The 19,672-nt window shown below is 34.8% G+C and overlaps 1 protein-coding gene across 2 annotated transcripts in view; it reads right to left on the bottom strand.

Moving 5' to 3' along the window:
* The window catches only part of CCDC171 (coiled-coil domain containing 171), a 335,855-nt gene that overhangs the window by 148,482 nt on the left and 167,701 nt on the right, over positions 1 to 19,672 (bottom strand). For both annotated transcript variants that reach the window (XM_049769310.1, XM_049769319.1), the window contains exon 20: positions 18,472 to 18,657. In XM_049769310.1, coding sequence (XP_049625267.1) covers positions 18,472 to 18,657 — 186 coding nt within the window. The remainder of the gene's footprint in view (positions 1 to 18,471; positions 18,658 to 19,672) is intronic.

The following is a 19,672-nucleotide window of genomic DNA, read 5'->3' as shown; positions in this document are numbered from 1 at the left end:
AGGACTGGTTACAGTCCTAATAAAGATTTTATCAAAAGTCCAGGCTTTCTAAAATTCATAGCATATGATCATATAAATTTCAACAAATGCTACCACCTGGGGGCAGTATGTGACTAACTGTTGAAAAACAACGTAAGGGACAAAGAGCCAATAGAATATGCAATTAAAACCACTCCCAAAATGTCATAAAGATTTCTACTGACATGCATTCTTATGTACATATTTTAGTTATATTAGTTACCTATAACTCACATAAGTGTAGAAATCTGTATTTGTCTATAATTAATACATACAATACTGAAAAAATAAGTAATTTATAATATATAGTATGTTTAATCATATACATTATCATTAAGTACACACATGTCTAGAAATAAACATGTGAAAACTAAGTCAAATTTTTGTATTTTCCATAATTAAATAAAATATTTTGAATGAATAATTTCATTAGTAAATTTTAGAAAACAATTTTCTGTGCTATGTAGACTGACACTTTCAGGAAGTAATTAAGTACATTATAAGGGAAAATCAGATTCATTTATGTTGTTTACTTAAGTGGCAACACATAATAATTAACATGAATAAACATATTTTCAAGGCTATAAGCAATAATACTTTCTCTAAAACTAACCCAAGAATGGTATTTTAAAGACAAAACTAAACTATCATGAAAATATAATACCCAAAGAAAACATACAGAATTTATTAAGTATCCCTTTTAAATAAGTGTGCAGTAGAGTGGGGTAGAGAGATAATACAGCAGATAAAGCCTTTGCCTTGCACCCAGCCAACCATGGCCTGATCACCAGCACTGCACATAGTATCCCAAGTTCCACAGCCAAGAGCAAGCACTTAGAAACACTGAATGAGTCCCAAAACCCAAAAATAAACAGGTAGACAGCATTTTATTTTCATTAAATGTAATATATAAAATTTCTTTAGGCCTCCATCCTAACCATGTACATCCTGACATACCACTACTTCTCCAGAGCCCAGTATCAGCATGAACAGAAAAGAAGCCCTACCTTCTGCAAAGCCCTCCCTACCAGCAAAGCCCTACCTACCTGCAAAGAGCTCTGCAATACCTCCAGTGCCATCCCTCCTCTCAGCACAGTCTCATAATCAAAGCAGTGCAAACACTTTAGTGTTCATGTGACATATTTCTCCTTCAAATTTCCCCCTTTTAAACCCAGACTTATATGTAACAGAAAGCTCACAATTCAGTCCCAGAATACTTCCAAAAAAATATTTGTATTTAAATGGGAGTAACTAGAGCTTTATCTGCTGCTGGTCCACTGAATGCTCTCAGGGGCACAAGAACAGTTGGAAAGAGATCACAAACAATAGCTTTTACAAACAACAAATCATATCAGTGTAAATAATAAATAATAAATAAAAATCGGTAGTCAGACACTGATATTTAAAGCTAAACTGACAGCACAAACAAAATCCAAGTAGACAAAGGAGTTTAAATGCAATGGCAAAGAGGAACAGAAGGTCACGCAAATCCTCAAGTTCAACAAACATCTCAAAACTCGTAGAAGATGACCTCAAATTAATACTCCATGCAATCGCAATGGAAATAAAGCTCTGGAGGAGAAACTTACCTAATCAGATCAAGAAAGAATTGATTCAGAACACAAAGGCATACTGTTCCATGCAAATGGTTTTGAAGGAGTTAAAGAAAACTACAGCAAGCCGCAGTATTTCAACAAGTAGAGAACCTTATCAGTGACAGTGAAAGACAAGATACTAGCAATCAACAATAATGAATTAGAAAAAGAAAAGGAAAATTCAAAGGATAACGTAATATTTTGTATGTAACAATTTTTCACTTATTTAAAGTATTTTTTGAGTTCCTACTATATGTTAGACATTATAAAGTATGCAAGGAAGCAGAAGACATGTTAATTTGTCTTCAGTTGAAATAAAATCTACCTAAAGACATAATATTAACTAACCATAGAACCATACCCACCAGTGCTGTGACACTCATTTTTTAATTTCTTATTTGAACATCATGGTTACAAGGTTGCTCATAATATAGTTGTTTTTGTTTTTGTTTTTGTTTATTTGTTGTTTGTTTGTTTTTTTGGTTTTTGGGTCACACTTGGCTGCGCTCAGGGGTTACTCCTGGCTCTATGCTCAGAAATCACTCCTGGCAGGCTCAGGGATTCAGATGGATCCTGGATGGGATGCCGGGATTCCAACCACCGTCCTTCTGCATGAAAGGCAAATGCCTTACCTCCATGCTATCTCTCCGGCCCCATAGTTAGGGTATTTTTTACACAAAGTTGTTTATGCTTGAGTCACAGTCATAGTATGGACAACAACCTTTTTCAGTATGGAAGCTAATATGAAAGCTCAAGTTCCAGTTTTTTTGAGAAATATCTATACTGTTTTCCAGAAAGGCTGAACTAAATGGCATTCCCACCAAGAGTGAATGAGAGAGTCCCCTTTCTCCCTGTATCCAGTAGTTGTTCTTGTACCTTGTGATGTGTGCAGTCTCTGTGGCATGAGATGATACCTCATTGTTGTACTGATTTGCTTTTCCCTTATGATGAGTGATAATGAGCATTTTTCCATGTGCCTTTTTGCCATATGTATTTCTCTGAGGAAAAGTCTGTTCATTTCTTCTCTGCATTTTTGGATGGGGTTAGTTTTTCCCTTATTAAATTCTGTCAGTATCTAGTATATCTTAGATATTAACTCCTTATCAGATGGGAACTGGGTAAACAGTTTCTCCCACTATATGGGTAGTATTCGTATCCCAGTCATTGTTACCTTTGAATTGCAGAAGTTTCTTGGTTTAATATAATCCCATGTCTTTAGCTTTACTTCCACTTGCTTGGACAGGGGTGTTTCCTCCTTAAAGATACCTTTAGTCTCAATGTCATGGACTGTTTTAGTTTGTGTTTTTCTTTATGTACCTTATGATTTCAGATCTGATATCAAGGTCTTTATTCCATTTTTATTTTACCTTCATGCATAGTATTTAGGAGAGATCTGAGTTCACATTTTGTAGTTGACAAGTTTTCCCAACACTACTTGTTCATTAAGCTTCCTTTGATCTATTTTATATTTCTTGCCCCTTTATCAAAGATAAATTGATTATATGTCTGGGTATTAGTCTCTGAATAGTCAAGTCTATTCCATTGATCTGAGGGTCTGTTTTTATTCCAATACCATGCTGTTTTATGACTGTTGCTTTATAGTACAATTTAAAGTTGGGTAAAGTGATGCCTCCCATCTTCTTTTTCCTAAGGATTTATGGTCTTCAGGAGTGATTGATCCATTTCTTTGAAAAATGGCATAGGTATCCTTATAGATATTGCTTTAAATCTGTACAATGCTTTGGGGTATATTGCCATTTTACTTCTATTAATTCTCCGAATCCATGAAAGGGTATATGTTCCATTTCCTTGTGTCTGCAATGAATATAGGTGTGAGGAAGGTATTTTTATATTGTATTTTTGTGTTCCTCGGGTATATTCCTAGGAGTGGTATAGCTGGATCATATGGGAGCTCAATTTCCAGTTTCTGGAGGAATCTCCATATCGCTTTCCATAAAGGTTGGACTAGATGACATTCCCACCAGCAGTGAAAAAGAGTTCCTTTCTCTCCACATCCCCGCCAGTACTGCTTGTTTTCCTTCTTCGTGATGTGTGCCAATCTCAGTGGTGTGAGGTGGTACCTCATAGTAGTTTTGATTTGCATCTCCCTGATGATTAGTGATGTTGAGCATCTTTTCATGTGCCTTTTGGCCATTTGCATTTCTTCTTTTACAAAGTGTCTGTTCATTTCTTCTCCCCATTTTTTGATAGGGTTAGATTTTTTTCTATTATAGTTCTGTAAATACCTTGTATATTTTGGATATTAGTCCTTTATCTGATGAGTATTGGGTGAATAATTTCTCCCACTCAGTGGGTGGCTTTTGTATTCTGGGCACTATCTCTTTGAGGTGCAGAAGCTTCTCAGCTTAATATAGTCCCATCTGTTTATCTCTGCTTCCACTTGTTTGAAGAGTGCTATTTCCTCCTTAAAGATGCCTTTGGTCTCAAGGCTTTTCCTTTTCATGTCCCCCATATTTTGGTGGGCCTATGCAAACAATATTTGCCACTCTAACACCATTTTTACTGTGCTCTTTTGACTAACCCTTAAAAAAACCTCTTAAACTTTTGATGTTAACTTAAACTAATATGCATGTACATAAAAATATAAAAAAATACTATGCCTTCAATGTTTAAGGAGTCACATAAATCTCATGGCTTTAGATTGCTTTGTGTACTGCTAAGAAATGTTATAATGTATTACAATCTGGGGACTTGTGGACAAAGTAATTGTACATGGGTTCTGCCTTATTTTTCTTAATGTTCTTTGACTGTAAGTTCAATATTTAGGTGTCAGCAAGGGGATTTCTTCTGAGAACTCTGTTTATGGGTGATTGTCCTTTCACTGTAACTTTATCTTGTCCTCTTTGCATCATTGTTCTCATAATTAAAAATAAAAAATTAATTAAAAAAAGATGCCTTTGGTCTCTCATGTCACTTGTTGAAGAGGCTTTCCTTGCTCCATTTTGGATTTCTTGCTCCTTTATCAAAAACTAGGTGGTCATATGTTTGGAGAACATTCTCTGAGTACTCAAGCCTATTCCACTGATCTGAGGGTCTGTCTTTATTCCAATACCATGCTGTTTTGATAACTACTGTTTTGAAATACAGCTTAAAATTGGGGAAAGTAATGCTCCCATATTCCTTTTCCCAAGGAGTGCTTTAGCTATTCAAGGGTGTTTATTGTTCCAAATGAATTTTAGAAGTGTTTGATCCACTTCTTTGAAGAATGTCATGGGTATCTTTAGAGGAATCGTGTTAAATCTGTACAATGCTTTTGGAAGTATTGCCATTTTAATGATGTTGATCCTGCCAATCCATTAGCAAGGTATGTGTTTCTATTTCCTTGTGTCCTCTCTTATTTCTTGGAGCAGTGTTTTATAGTTTTCTTTGTATAGACCCTTCACATCTTTAGTCAGGTTGACACCAAGATATTTGAGTTTGTGGAGCTCACTTTCTTGACTCAATTTTGGTGGGGTTGAGGCCACACCCATTAGATACTCAGGGGTTACTCCAGGCTAAGCGCTCAGAAATTGCCCCTGGCTTGGGGGACCATATGGGATGCCGGGGGATCAAACCACGGTCCTTCCTTGGCTAGCGCTTGCAAGGCAGACACCTTACCTTTAGCACCACCTCACTGGCCCCTTGACTCAATTTTTTGACAATGTTTATATTGTTTTTCCAAAAGGCTGGACCAGTTGACATTCTCACTGGCAGAAAATGAGAGTTCCATTCCACTACTTGTTCTTTTTGATGTCCCAATAAGTGCAGTGTGAGAAAAATCACATTGTTTTTGTTAATGATGGAGTGCATTTTCCATGTGTCTTTTGGCTGTATTTTTTCTTTGAGGAAGGTTTTGTCCAGATCTTCTCCCCTTCTAACAGGACACTGCTATGGAGAGGCTCAAAACCACCTTCAACTCAAACTGAGTTTGAGGAGAACCTTTCCTGGGATCTTGAAAAAAGATTATGGGGTTAGATAAATTATTGTGTCTGGAGCCTGCAGATGGTCCTAAGGCAGGATGCTTCATGGGTAGGGATACGTGTTTTTAGGCCAAAGTTTTTCTATATATTTTCCCAACTTTTGCTGTGCCTATGCAAAATATTGCCAACCTTTATCTTTAGAGTCATATGCCATAATTTTAGAATCATGAGATGTGAATTATTTTATTTTTCTATGAAGTCAATTAGGGGGAAATGTTGGTTTACTGGTACTACCCTAATCAATATTTGTATTCCACCCTAGAGAGTGATATGCTGATGGGATATTGGATTATTCCCTACTTGGTATTCTGCTCTCACCTAGGGTGTGGCCTGATTCCTGTCAATAAAAGCAGAGGTCTGAGGAAGGTAAAGGCCAGACTCATTCTTCAGTCTTCTTCCACTGAGTTGTGTTCCTTCTATGAGCAGAAAGCTTGGAAATTCTTATGAAAAGAATTCCTTGCTTGAATGCTGGGTTTCCTGAACTCTTCAGTGTGGATTATTTCAATATTTGCTTTCCAAACATGCATCACACCAGATCCTCGTTTTGTAGCCCTAGGCTCCACCAGCACATGCCCATCCATTTATAAGCAAAGTTCATTACTTTAGTTTTAGTACAACTGCATAGTATTCCACTGAGTAGATGTGCCACATTTATTAGCCACTCATCTGTTATCAGGTACCTGGGTTGTTTCCAAATTCTGGCTATTGTAAATAGAGCTGCAATGAAAATAGAAATGCAAAGGGCATTTTATATTGTTTTTGTGTTCCTAGGGTAAATGTATTTCTGGATCAATTTGGAATTCAATTTCCATGTTTTAAGGAATATCTACATGGTTTTCCAGAAGTACTAAACTAGATGGCATTCCAATTAGCACTGACTGAGAGTTCCTTTCTCCCCGTGTCCACACCAGAGCTGTTTGTTCTTGTTCTCAGTGATGTGTGCCAGTCTCTATGGTGTGAGATGATACTTTATTGCTGTTTTGATTTGCAGCTCCATGATGATTAGTATTGTGGCACATTTTTTATGTGCCAGTTGGACACTCTTTTTTTGGGGGGGCCACACCCAGCGGTGCTCAGGGGTTACTCCTGGCTATCTGCTCAGAAATAGCTCCTGGCAGGCACGGGGGACCATACGGGATACCGGGATTTGAACCAACCACCTTGGGCCCTGCATCGGCTGCTTGCAAGGCAAACACTGCCGTGCTATCTCTCCGACCCCGGACACTATTTCTTAAGAAATACCTGTTCATTTATTTTCCCCATTTTTGATGGGGTTAGATTTTTTTTCTGGAAAATTCTATCAATACCTTCTATATCTTATATATTAACTCCTTATTATATGGGTATTGGGTGAATAGTTTCTCCCATTCCATTAGTAGCCACTGTATCCTAGTCACTATTTCTTTTGAAGTGCAGAAACTTCTCAGTTTAATGTAGTCACATTTATTGCATTTGATTTCACTTTTTTAGACAGTTTCATCTTTAAAGATGCCTTTAGTTTCAATGTCTTGGAGTGTTTTTCTGGTTTTCCTCTAAGTACCTATGGTTCTAGGGTTTTTAATCCATTCTGATTTTTGACCCTTGTGCACAGTGTTAAAGAGGTCTGAGTTGTCCTAAAACCACTTGTTGGTTTTTTTGTTTTGATTTTTGTTTTGTTTTGTTTGGGGGCCACACCCAAAAGTCTCCAGGGGTTACTCATGGTTCTGCACTCAGAAATCATTCCCGGTAGGCTGGGGGACCATGTGGGATGCCGGGATTTGAACCATCATCTGTCCTGGGTCAGCTATGAGCAAGGCAAATGCCCTACCACTGTGCTATCTCTCCAGTCCCTAAAACCACTTGCTGAAGAGACTTTCCTTGCTCAACTTTTTATATTTTTTGCACCCTTATCAAAGAATATTTGACTGTGTACCTGGAGGTCAGTCTCAAAATACTCGTCTACTCAATTAATCTGAGGGTCTGTCTTTATTCCAATACAATGCTGTTTTAATGACTACTGCTTTATATTATAGTTTAAAGTTGGAAAAAGTGATGCCTCTCATCTGCTTTATACAAAGGATTACTTTAGCTATTTGTGGATGTTTATTGTTCTAAATTAATTTGTTGAATCTACTTCTTTATAGTATCCTTATATAAACTGCATTAAATCTGTATAATGCTTTGGGGCATATTGTCATTTTAATAACATTAATCCTCCCAATTCATTTGAGGGTATATATCTCCATTTCCTGTGTCCTCTTTTATTTCTTGAAGAAGTATTTATAGTTTTCATTGAATAGATTTTTCACCTCTTTATTTAATTAGACTCTGAATATTTTATTTTCTGTGGCACTATTGTAAATAGCATTATATTTTAAAGTTTCTCTTTCTTCACAAAAACAACAGGAACAAAAACTCAATACTAAATTAAGAAATATAAAAAATCAATACTAAATTAACATAACTCTAAATATCCCATTCACTGAAGACAATTTTAAATTCCAAAAAAAAAGAATATATTTAAATTGCATATAAGAACCTTCTTTAGATAAAAAAAATTAACAGTACAAGTTTAACTGTTAGAAAAGTGTTTGTTACATAGTTCCTGTTGTTTGGGCTCACAAAAACAAGTATAACAATATTTTTATGGAATTTATACCTTCTAACTTTAATCTTCTCTTGAAAAATATTGTTTAATGATCTGAGAACTGTTTTTCCTTTGGGGAAGGGAGGCATACTCAAAAGTGCTTGGGTGACCCTAAAGTACTGGGGATCAAATTTAGAACTATTGCATGCAAAACATGTACTCTTTTCAGTCCTTTGAATCATCTCCACAATTCCCTGTTTTATTCTTTGACCTTGAAATATAATTGACTACCCTATTAGTCTCAATGGTATAAGTCATTAGGAAGATAAAAAAAATATATGGAATTAAAGTAAAAATGATAAGACTTTTAAATTAAGTAATGACATTATATAATCCTACTTTATGAAAATAAGATACGTAATAGATGTTAATTACTATCAGAAACAGGACTTATCAACAAAATATTTAAATATTTTTAAATAAATTTGGAGGTTCTTTGTTTAAATCTTTATAGATAATATAAGGATATTCAATATTATGTAAATAAATTAACCCATTATAACACACTGAATATCTTCAGAGTATGGCAAATAATTGTTTTAATGATACAAAGGTTAGAAGTTTAATATAACAGCAAAAACAAAAAATATGACCCTCTACTATATATTATACCCTCTGTAACTTCAATTTTTAAATACATACTTTTAATTTTTCTTGTCCCTTTTACATTCTATGCATCATCAATTTATAATAAACAGAGTTTTTGTAAAGCATAGAGATGACAAGAGCAAGAAAAAGCCTAAATAACTTCAAGAAGGTAAGAAATTATACCAGGAACTAGAAAAGACATAAATCTTTGAGACCCTGTCAGTCTACTACAACATGATAGAATGACAGACAAAAAGAAGCAAGCATATGATAGATAATAATTATGAAAAGCGGTATAGCAATAAAACTTAGACAAAGCGACAAAGTGATTGTGTGGGACTATTCCCAAAGCTATCCTTATCCTCATACCCAATGTCTAATTTTTATCATGATCGTACTTACAAATTATAACAATTTACAGAATTTAAGTTTCTGTAATACAATGTAGAAACTCTCAAATATATCAAAAGTCTGAGTAACCATGAAGATTCCGTTACGTTTTTTTTTAATAAAATTCAACATACTACCCACAGTTAAATTCTGTACATTCTACACAGCAAATGTTAATACATTTTATTTAACTAGATGATCAAAATAGAAACTACAAATTGGGAGGTGACTTTAAATTTACAGAATTATTATTGCTGTCTTAAGTAATTCCACAAATATTTATCTCTAAATTTTCTGTAATCATGAATATATCTTAGAATGTTTCAGATGTTCTAATTTAATAGATAACATTACTACTAAAAATAAAGAAGGAAAAACTTAAGCTATAGATTAATTTCTTATCCTAAATAGTTCGATCATTCTTCATGTTAATTCTGTTATGGAAAAAGCAAAATTAAATCTCATAAAAACAATGTCACTTCAAGAAAATATGTTGTTTAATTCCCTTAACAATTAAATTTGCAGGCCAGGTAATGTGACACAACTGGTAGAACAAGTCTGACATGAGGAGGCCTTGGCTTTGATCCTTGGTGTCAAAAAGTCCCCAGGCATCACAGACCTGTTAGCACTATCAGCCCCTTTAAGAACTGTTGGAAATTGCTCTTGACTCTCCTACCCCAATTCCAATACGTATATGTCTCTGCACACACACATACTCTAGCAAAAATAGAAAGACAGAAGAGATGATGATTATTTTTAATCTCTATAAAGTCTAATTTATTTTTAAAATTAATTTAATATTATTACATTAATATTATATACTGTATAAATATGTAATCATAATATATATTTTATATACTTATTATATAAAACTCTACATCAACAAAAGTAAAGAGAACGGGAGACAAGAAATAAAAGTTAGTGCTATAATATACATAAAGCAAAATACTACTCCAAGATATATTGTGACTGGCGAAATAATTTAAAAGTGAACTGCTAAACAGCTGTTTCCATGTTGCTGGTTTCTTTGTAGTATAAAAGTGAATAAAGACTTTGTATTTCTCTTCTTCTGTTTAATTTGTCTGCTTCTCCTTGCTATACCCTGGCATTTAAGGTGTTCAGAGTATCTATCATTTAGACTGTTGTGTTTCCTCATGGAGTTATTCTAAATACCACATATAAGAAATATTCTGTATTTATCTTTCTTCTTCTGGCTTACTTTATTTAATATAATATTTTCTAGTTCCATCTATATTGCTGCAAATTGCATGATTGTATCATTTCTTACTGCTATGTAGTTTTCCATCATCTTCATGATCCACTCACCTGTTATTGGACATCCAGGTTGATTCCAAATATTGGCTATTATACTGAGTGCTGAAATAAATAGTGGTGTGCATACATACTTTTGGATGAATGCCTTTCTATCCTGGGGGTAGATCCCTAGAGGGATTACAAAGTCATATGGCAGTTAAATTTTGAGTTTACTGAGAACCCTCCATACTGTTTTCCATAGGGGTTGGACTAGGCTGCATTCCCATCAGCAGTGGATGAAAGTTCCTTTCTCATTGCATCCTTGCCAACAGAGATTGAATCCATTATTTTTTATTTGTGCCATCCTCATTGGTGTAAGATGGTACCTCATTGTTGTCTTGTTTTAGATCCCTAATGATGAGTGATGATGAACATTTTTTCAGATGTCTATTGGCCATCTGTTGGTCTTCCTCAGAGAAGTGTCTATTCATTTCTTCTCCCCATTTTTTTAGGCTTTCTGGAGCTAAACTTTGTGAGTGGTTTAATATTTTAAAATATTAGTGTTTGTGTTGTGGCTAGAGTGGTGATTCAAATGGTAAGGCATTTGCCTTACGTACACTACCCTAGGATGAATGACGGTTTGATCCCCCAGCATCCCATATGGCCCCCCCAAGCCAGGAACAATTTCTGAGCGCATAGTCAGGAGTAACCCCTGAGCGTTACCAGATGTGGCCCAAAAACCAAAATAAAATAAAATAAAATAAAATATAATATAAATTAGTGTTTGTGTTGGCCAAAATATCAAGGAGTATGATTCATAGATTGCATGTTTATTTAATTTTTTGCTGTCCCTGTGCTATGTTTCATTGAGGCTGATCCTCAGTTTTCCAGTGCCACCAACAATTAATAAAATAGAAATACTTGAACTATTGAAAGACATTTTAAGATATACTCAAGTGTTTTAGAAATATTACAGTAAAATACATTGTTTTGTTTTGTTTTGTTTTGGGGCCATTCAGTGTGCTCAGAGCTTACTCACGGCTCTGCTTTCAAGGGTTACACCTTTTGGGCTTGGTGTACTATATGGTTACCAAGATTAAACCCAGGCTGTCCTTATGCAAAGCAAGCACCCTTTGTAGTATTTCTTTGGCCCTCCAATAAGATATAAATAGAAATTGTGACATGAATTAAAAATATTAATATTGAAATAAAAAGTTCAGTGCATGGTTGAACACTAGGTAGACACTGATAAGATTTTGGTGACCTGAGACTATCCGAGAAAATGTTCTAGTAGACTCTGCAAGTGGACTTAGTACAAAATAGTAAAAATATGTTAAATTTAAGTAGAATAAGATAGAATTCAGCATATTTTAAAAACTGTCAGTAACAAATTCAGAACAAGACAATATTTTGTGCAAGAATGGGAATTTTGTAAACATTAAGAAAGAGTATCTTCTCATAATAAAGAAACCCAGTGGATGATTATATTGCTGAGTGAAATGAGTCAGAGGGAGAGGGATAGGCACATAATAGTCTCACTTAACTATAGTATATAAGAAAAATAAAAGACAGTGTGGAAATATTATTCAGAGACAATAGAGATGGGGGTTGGGAAGAGTAGTCAGTGGTAAGAAGCTTGCCAAAAAGACCAATGAGTGCAGTTAGGCTAGAGAAGAGGGCACTATTACAATAACAGTTGGGACTGATCACTCTGGACAAGAATTGGGTGCTGAGTGGAGATAATATATATATTACTTATCTCCATATATATTCATATATATATATGGTACCCTTTCATTAACAGTAGTGCAAATCACAGTTCTACAGGATAAAAATGTGACAGAAAGAAAGAGAAGTCAAATGCCTGTCCCAGTGGCATTCAAGGGGAAGGGTGGGAAGGAAACTAGAGAAACTATTGGCAGAAAATATTCACAGGGGCCCAGAGAGATAAGCACAGCAGTGTTTGCCTTGCAAGCAGCCAATCCAGAACCTAAGGTGGTTGGTTCGAATCCCGGTCCCATATGGTCCTCCGTGCCTGCCAGGAGCTATTTCTGAGCAGACAGCCAGGAGTAACCCCTGAGCACCGCCGGGTGTGGCCCAAAAAACAAAACAAAACAAAAAAAAAGAAAAAGAAAATATTCACAGATAAAGGGTGGTGTAAACTGTATGACTGAAACTCAATTATGTACAATTTTGAAACCACAGTGTTTAAATAAATAATAATTAAATAGAACACTTTCTTTCAGCCAATATTTTATATTAGCTTCTTCCTAGACAAGATTGGCCCAGTATTATCCCATGCAGGTTATTAGGTAATTCCTTAATATAAGAATCTCAGACTCATTAGTGGAAACCTATTAGTGGAGACCAAATCTCATTCTCCTACATCAAATTTTTATATTTCCTTCCAGGCTAGCCCATGTTGCTAACTTTGATTTTTCACTCAAGGACCTGGTTGTGGTTTCCATTACATACTTATCTCTAAAATTATGGGGGCTGAAGAGCAGGTAGGGTATCTGTCTTACACAAAGCTGACTTGGGTCAATCCCAAGCTCCTGAGTGCAGTGCCACCAGGAATTTCTCCTGAGCACTGGTATGGCCTAAAAAAGCATGAAAAAAAAAGTCCTTTTTCTTCTTTAAGTCAAAATTCTAATGCAGTGTGTCTCAGCTAAAATCTAAAAAAAAAAAAAAAAGGGCTGTTCTAAGTATCAAGTTCAACGTATGATAAATAAATACTATCACATACAGTATAATTATTGAAAACAAAATTGCAAACTTTTTTTGATTTTTGGTTTTGGGTCACACCCGGCAGTGCTCAGGGGTAACTCCTGGCTCTATGCTCAGAAATCACCTCTGGCAGGCACGGGGCACCATATGGGATGCCAGGATTCGAACCACCGTTCTGCATGGAAGGCAAACGCCTTTTCTCCATGCTATCTTGCCGGCTCCAAAATTCCAAACTTTTAACAGTGGTTTTCACTTCTCTTCTATAATTTATCTTATACTCATACAATTATTTTGTCTTGACAAGAAAGAGAAATATATTTCATTCAAAATGTTTTTCTTGGTTTTGGGGCTACACCACTAGCAGAATTCAGGACTTTCTCCTGGCTATCACTCCTGGTATGCTCAGGGGACTTTTTGGGGCTCTAGGGGTCAAATCTAGGTCAGTAACTTGCAGAACAAATTCCCTACCCATTCACCAGCCCCCAATTTAATTTTTTAAAGAAGTAATATATTGGAGATATGAAAAACAATCTGCTTAAGTATAATTGAAACCACAAAAGAATATTTATTAAATATACTTGTCTTTCAAATAGTATCTTAATTAATTCTCAAAAATTATGTCACTCAAGTATCGTTATCCCTATTTTTATAGAAGGGGAATCCGAAGCACAGAGGTTAAGTAATTTGCTCATGACAGAACAAGGATTTCAATTTGGGAATACTTATTCCAAGACCAGTGCTTTTTCAACTGAACTATGTTGCCTCCCGCAAGAGAGCATTTTCACATTACAACCTGCTATTTCTAATTAAGAGATAGTAATTAAACAATTCTCCACTCCTGACAACAATATTTTAGCTACTGGCATTTTAAGGGAATTAATATGAACAGCTTTTTATCTGCTCAAAAATACTATACTTACACAAACTACCCACTATAAAAAAATAAAGACTCCAGAATGACAGTTACATGCTTTTCTAATCATGGTTAATTACATAATATACCAGTGGACATATGGTATAAAAAACGTAATTCAAAGGTGAATTCAAAATTCAAAGATAAATTTTTCTGTAAAAAGTGTTCAGTTGAAAAAATTACCAAGGAGGATCTGGAGCAATATTACAGTGGGTAGTGACTTCTGCAAGCAGCTGACCCTGGTTCTATCCTTGGCATCCCATATAGTCCCCAAAAGCCCATTTAAAGTGATCCCTGAAAGCAGGATCAGGAGTAAACTGGGAACACAGTAGGTGTGGTGTGCCCCCTCAAAAGAGAAAGTACTACTGGTGACAAATTGACAGTAGGCCAATTGACTATATTTACATTTTAAAAATGTATATATGGTTTTATCTAGTTAATCCTGATAAATTAATTATAGATACATTACAAAGTTTTAGCTAAGAATCACTTTTAGAATTATTTATACTAGCAAGAAAGAAAAAGGGAAAACTGGAATTAATTTAGCAATAGAAATAGCAATGGCAATAACATTTAATAATAATTCAATAATTATAATATATTATAATTAAATTATTAAATTAACAAGGAGTTAATGAATTCTTTAAAACAATAAGAAAATTACTGGAAGTACTTGCCATAGAAATAGGCCAGAAAAAGTTACCAAGTTCATCCAGCTAGGAAAGGAAGAAGTGAAGCTTTCACTGTTTGTAGATGATATGAAACTGTTTAGAAAATCCTAAGTACTCTACCAAAAGTCTTCTAGAAACAATAGACTTGTATAGTAAAGTGGCAGGCTACAAAATTAATATGCAAAAATTCATGGCTTTTTATATAGAAGCAATGAAAGTGAAGAAAAAGACTTTTTAAAATCCCATTTATAATAGTGCCATAGAAAATAAAACACTCAAAGTCAAATTAAATAAAGAAGTGAAAGATCTATACAAAGAAAACTATATATTTTTTTGGGTTTTGGGCCACACCCAGTGGTGCTTAGGGGTTACTCCTGGCTGTCTGCTCAGAAATAGCTCCTGGCAGGCACGGGGGACCATATGGGACACCGGGTTTCGAACCAACTACCTTAGGTCCTGGATCAGCTGCTTGCAAGGCAAACACCACTGTGCTATCTCTCCAGGCCCACAAAGAAAACTATTAAACATTGCTTCTAGAAATAAAAAAGGACACAAGGAAATGAAGATATATAACCTGTTCATGGATTGGGAGGATTAACATCATTAAAATGCAGTATTCCCAAAAGCATTGTACATATTTAATGACATTTTACAAAAAAAATAGATCTAACACTCCTGAAATTCATTTATAACAACAAATGTCCACAAATAGCTAAAGCAATTCTTAGGAAAAAAGAAGGTAGGAGACATCACTTTCCCCAACTTTAAATTGTATTACAAAGCAATAATCATTAAAACAGCATGGTACTGGAATAAAGACAGACCCTCAGATCAACAAAATAGACTTGAGTATTCAGAGAATGACTCCCAGACATACAATTAATTAATCTTTGACAAAAGTGCAAGAAATACAAAATGGATCAAGGAAAACGTCTTCAACAAGTTGTATTAGGGAAATTGATCAGTCACATACAAAAACTTAACTCAGACCTCTAACACGATGAACAAAGTTCAAATTCAAATGGATTAAAGACCTTAATATCAGATCTGAAACTATAAGATATTTAGAAGAAAACATAGGCAAAACACTCCAGATAAAGGCATCTTCAGGGAGAAAACACTACTGTCCAACAAGTGGAAGCAGAGATAAGCAAGTAGGATTACATCAAACTGAGAAGCTTCTGCACTTCAAAGGAAATTATAAGAAAATAAATATATACAGTGCTGAAATGTATGAAATTACTGGCATTGTTCTTTTTTGTAAATTTTTGTTGTCTTTATTTTTTTTTTTTGTTTTGGTTTGGATTTGGTTTTTGAGTCACACTTGGTGGCGCTCAGGGGTTACTTCTGGCTCTGCACTCAGAAATCGCTCCTGGCAGGCCCAGGGAACATATGGAATGCCAGGAATGGAACCGGGGTCCAGCCTGGGTTGGCCGCATGCAAGGCAAACACCCTACCACTTCTCTATTGCTCTGGCCCTGTTTTATATTTGTAAAACAGTAACTTTAAATGCCTTAACTTTATACATATACTGTGAAAAATTATAATATAAATAATTGTTAAAGGATGATTTTAGATCTTTTGCAAGGTTATATATATATTCTATTCTTTAAATTTATCAGTATTTTATTCTCAACTTTAATATTTATTTTCTAAAAAAATATTTAATTCGACTACAATTATAATTTATTTATTTGTTTACAGGACAGAAGAAATCAGCAAATCAGTTAAATTCTCTCAATTTTATCTGAAAACAAACAAAAAAAAATTGGTCCAAAGACATAATAAATACAGGGAAAAAAGCTCTTGCCTTGTTCAAGTGAACCCAGTTCAATTTCTGGCAGTTCACACAGTCCCCTATGCACCACCAGCATGACCCTGCTTATCTCAAAAAACAATGGAAATAATAACAGTATCTATTACAAAGGAGTTAGCTTAAGTGAATTGATAATTTGGGTAGAAATTTCAAGAGAATATTCAACATACAATGTGGTGATTTGCATTTGCAAAATCTCACAGCATGAGTCAATCACTTAATAATAATAGTTAAACAGTATCTTTGTATCTGAATTTTTTGTTTTTTTGTTTTGTTTTTTTTGTTTGTTTGTTTTTGGTTTTGGTTTTTGGTTTTGGGGTCACACCCGGCAGTGCTCAGGGGTTACTCCTGGCTGTCTGCTCAGAAATAGCTCCTGGCAGGCACAGGGGACCATATGGGACACCGGGATTCGAACCAACCACCTTTGGTCCTGGATCTGCTGCTTGCAAGGCAAACGCTGCTGTGCTATCTCTCCGGGCCCTGTATCTGAATTTTTTAATCTACAAAGCAGGAGTAAATTCTAATGTTTTTAGAAGAGCTATAGGAGATAACTTTTTAGAACATACCTAGCATAGTACCTAACAAACAGGAATTTTTAAAAATATATATGTACACATACACACTATAGATTTTATATATGGGCTGGAGATACAGTACAGCAGATAAGATGCTTGACTTACACCCAGCTGACTAAGGTTCAATCCCTGGCACCTATCGCATCACTATATGGTCCCCCAAATACTGCAAGGTGTGATCACTGAGCAGTGCTGGATATGCCCCCTAAAATATAGGTAAAAACAGGCTTATAGTGGGGCTCGAGAGAAAGTATAGTGGGTAAGGCTAACTCAAGTTAGCTAACTCAAGTTCAATCCTATATGACTGAACCCATATGATCCCCTAATCCCACCAGAAATTAGTCCTGAGTGCAGTCAGAAGCAAGTCCTGATTACTACTGGGTATAGTCCGAAATCCAAAAATTAAAAAATAGACTCAGAATAAATATGTGGTGTTTGTATAATAAAGTATATCTTAACTCTGAGTTGCTTACTGTATAAAATGTGATGTCCAATATGAAGTTAGGTTATATCATTTTTTGTTTTCTTGAAATTAGTTATTTCATTCCAGTGCATTCCTCACTAATAGAAACTTTATAAGTATTATAATCATAAACGAGAATTCTATTATAGTTTATAATCATGTTTAAAAGATACCACAGCCCTTAATCCATTAAAGAATTTTGTAAATGAATCTGATTTAGACCTGTATAAATACCTTTGCTACAAATATGTAACAAGGAAAAGAACTCTTTCTAAATAAACCTCCCTCTTCTACCTATGTAAATATTTAGAAATCAGAGAGACAGCTGGAGAGAAAGTACAGGGTTTAAGACACAATTTCATTGAATGCAGATGACCCAAGTTCAATTTCCAACACCCACATGTGGTCCACTGAGCACTGCCAATAGTGATCCTGATCAGTGTCAGAAGCAAACCTAAGCATCATCTATATGATCATGTGTGGGCCCAAAACAAACTCATAGGCTAGACCTAAACCCTTTCATATCCAAAGATAGGTGTGAGTTAAGGGTATGTTTGCATACGCATGTCATACATATATACACAAACTAAAGAGAGGAAAACAAAATGGAAGAAACCAAAAATATGACACAAAAATATCTTCACCTGTTTTCCAACTAGCAAGTAAAACCTATTTTTACATTCAAATACATGTGAAACATGCTCAGAATTTAGGTCTCAGCAATATGTTTGATTCCACCCTCATGAATTTTTATACAACAAAAATTCCTATCTTGGATCTATTTCCAATTCAGAATCAATCCCTCAAAGATTCTTATATAAGAAAGAATAGGTTATGCAAGCGAGGTGTTCCTACCTTTACAGCTTCTCCAAGAGTTTGGTTTTTGTCAGCTTCCTCACTGGAATGCAATTCAAGTCTGTAATTTAATTCCTGTAGTTGTTGTGCTTGTTCATTCAACAGCATTTGTGCTTGCTGTTCCCGAAGTAATGCATTATTCAGCTCTTCACATGCACTTTCAAACTTCTCATGGGTGATCAATTTCTGAAAAAGAAAAATATTCAGTTAATAACTAACTACACTGTTTTTTATTTAATCTTCAGAAATATATTTTAATAGCATAAAGATTTTACAAACATATATCTAAATGTCTGATATATGCTAATAAACCATTTGTTTATTCAAATTCAGTCTTAAAGGGGATAAGGAAGAAGAGATAAAAGTCTTATGATTCTAGGTATGTAGAATATATAAATTATTAAAGTCAAGTATAAACTTTTAGCTATGAGTTTTCTATCAAATGACACCAAAAAATGAAACAGATCATATTAGTAGAGCTTAACAAAAAAAAATACATCAAACTCCATCCAAAAATGAGACGAGATGAGCAGAAACATCCTTAAATTTGTTACATAGATCATTCTATATCACAATAAAGCACTCTTTTTAATTTGCACCAACCTATCTCCAGAAGCAATTGTATTTTGCTATTATTTTCATTTTCAAAAGTATATTTAATGCAGCCCACAGCCTAGACTTGTAATCATAAGACTGCACATCTGACCTCAACACCACTCCACATCACAGAGTCTTAAAGCAGTGTCTCAGCCACTGGGACTCTCACAGCAAAGTTAGAGATCTCCAATTCACCAAGAGTGTACGATCATCACCTTCAAATGGTAATCACTGGTGAGCACTAAAGCCAAGTGTACAACCTTGACACAAATACCACAATGAAGCACACAAACCCCTGAGAGCATTTCCATACGCCCATATGATCATAACAGTATTCATTTACCTTAAATGTAATTAACTATGTGAATAGGGAAATGCTTATATTTCAAAAATATACATATACTGTGAAGTAGACAAGCAAAAATTATTTCAAACTTACAACTGTGTATAAGGACATTCACATACACACCAAGAAAAATGAGAAAAAATCAAATCCATCAATAGTGATTGGTTTAGAGTGGAATGGCTAGAATGATGTAAATTTTCTTTGTTTCTTCATTTGCATTTTTATTTAGGACTACTGTGTATTATTTTTACAACAAAA

Source organism: Suncus etruscus, chromosome 1 (genome assembly GCF_024139225.1).
Source record: "Suncus etruscus isolate mSunEtr1 chromosome 1, mSunEtr1.pri.cur, whole genome shotgun sequence".
NCBI classification, from domain to species: domain Eukaryota; kingdom Metazoa; phylum Chordata; class Mammalia; order Eulipotyphla; family Soricidae; genus Suncus; species Suncus etruscus.
Note: the sequence above shows the minus strand (reverse complement) of the source record. Positions and strands in the feature narration are given on the sequence as shown.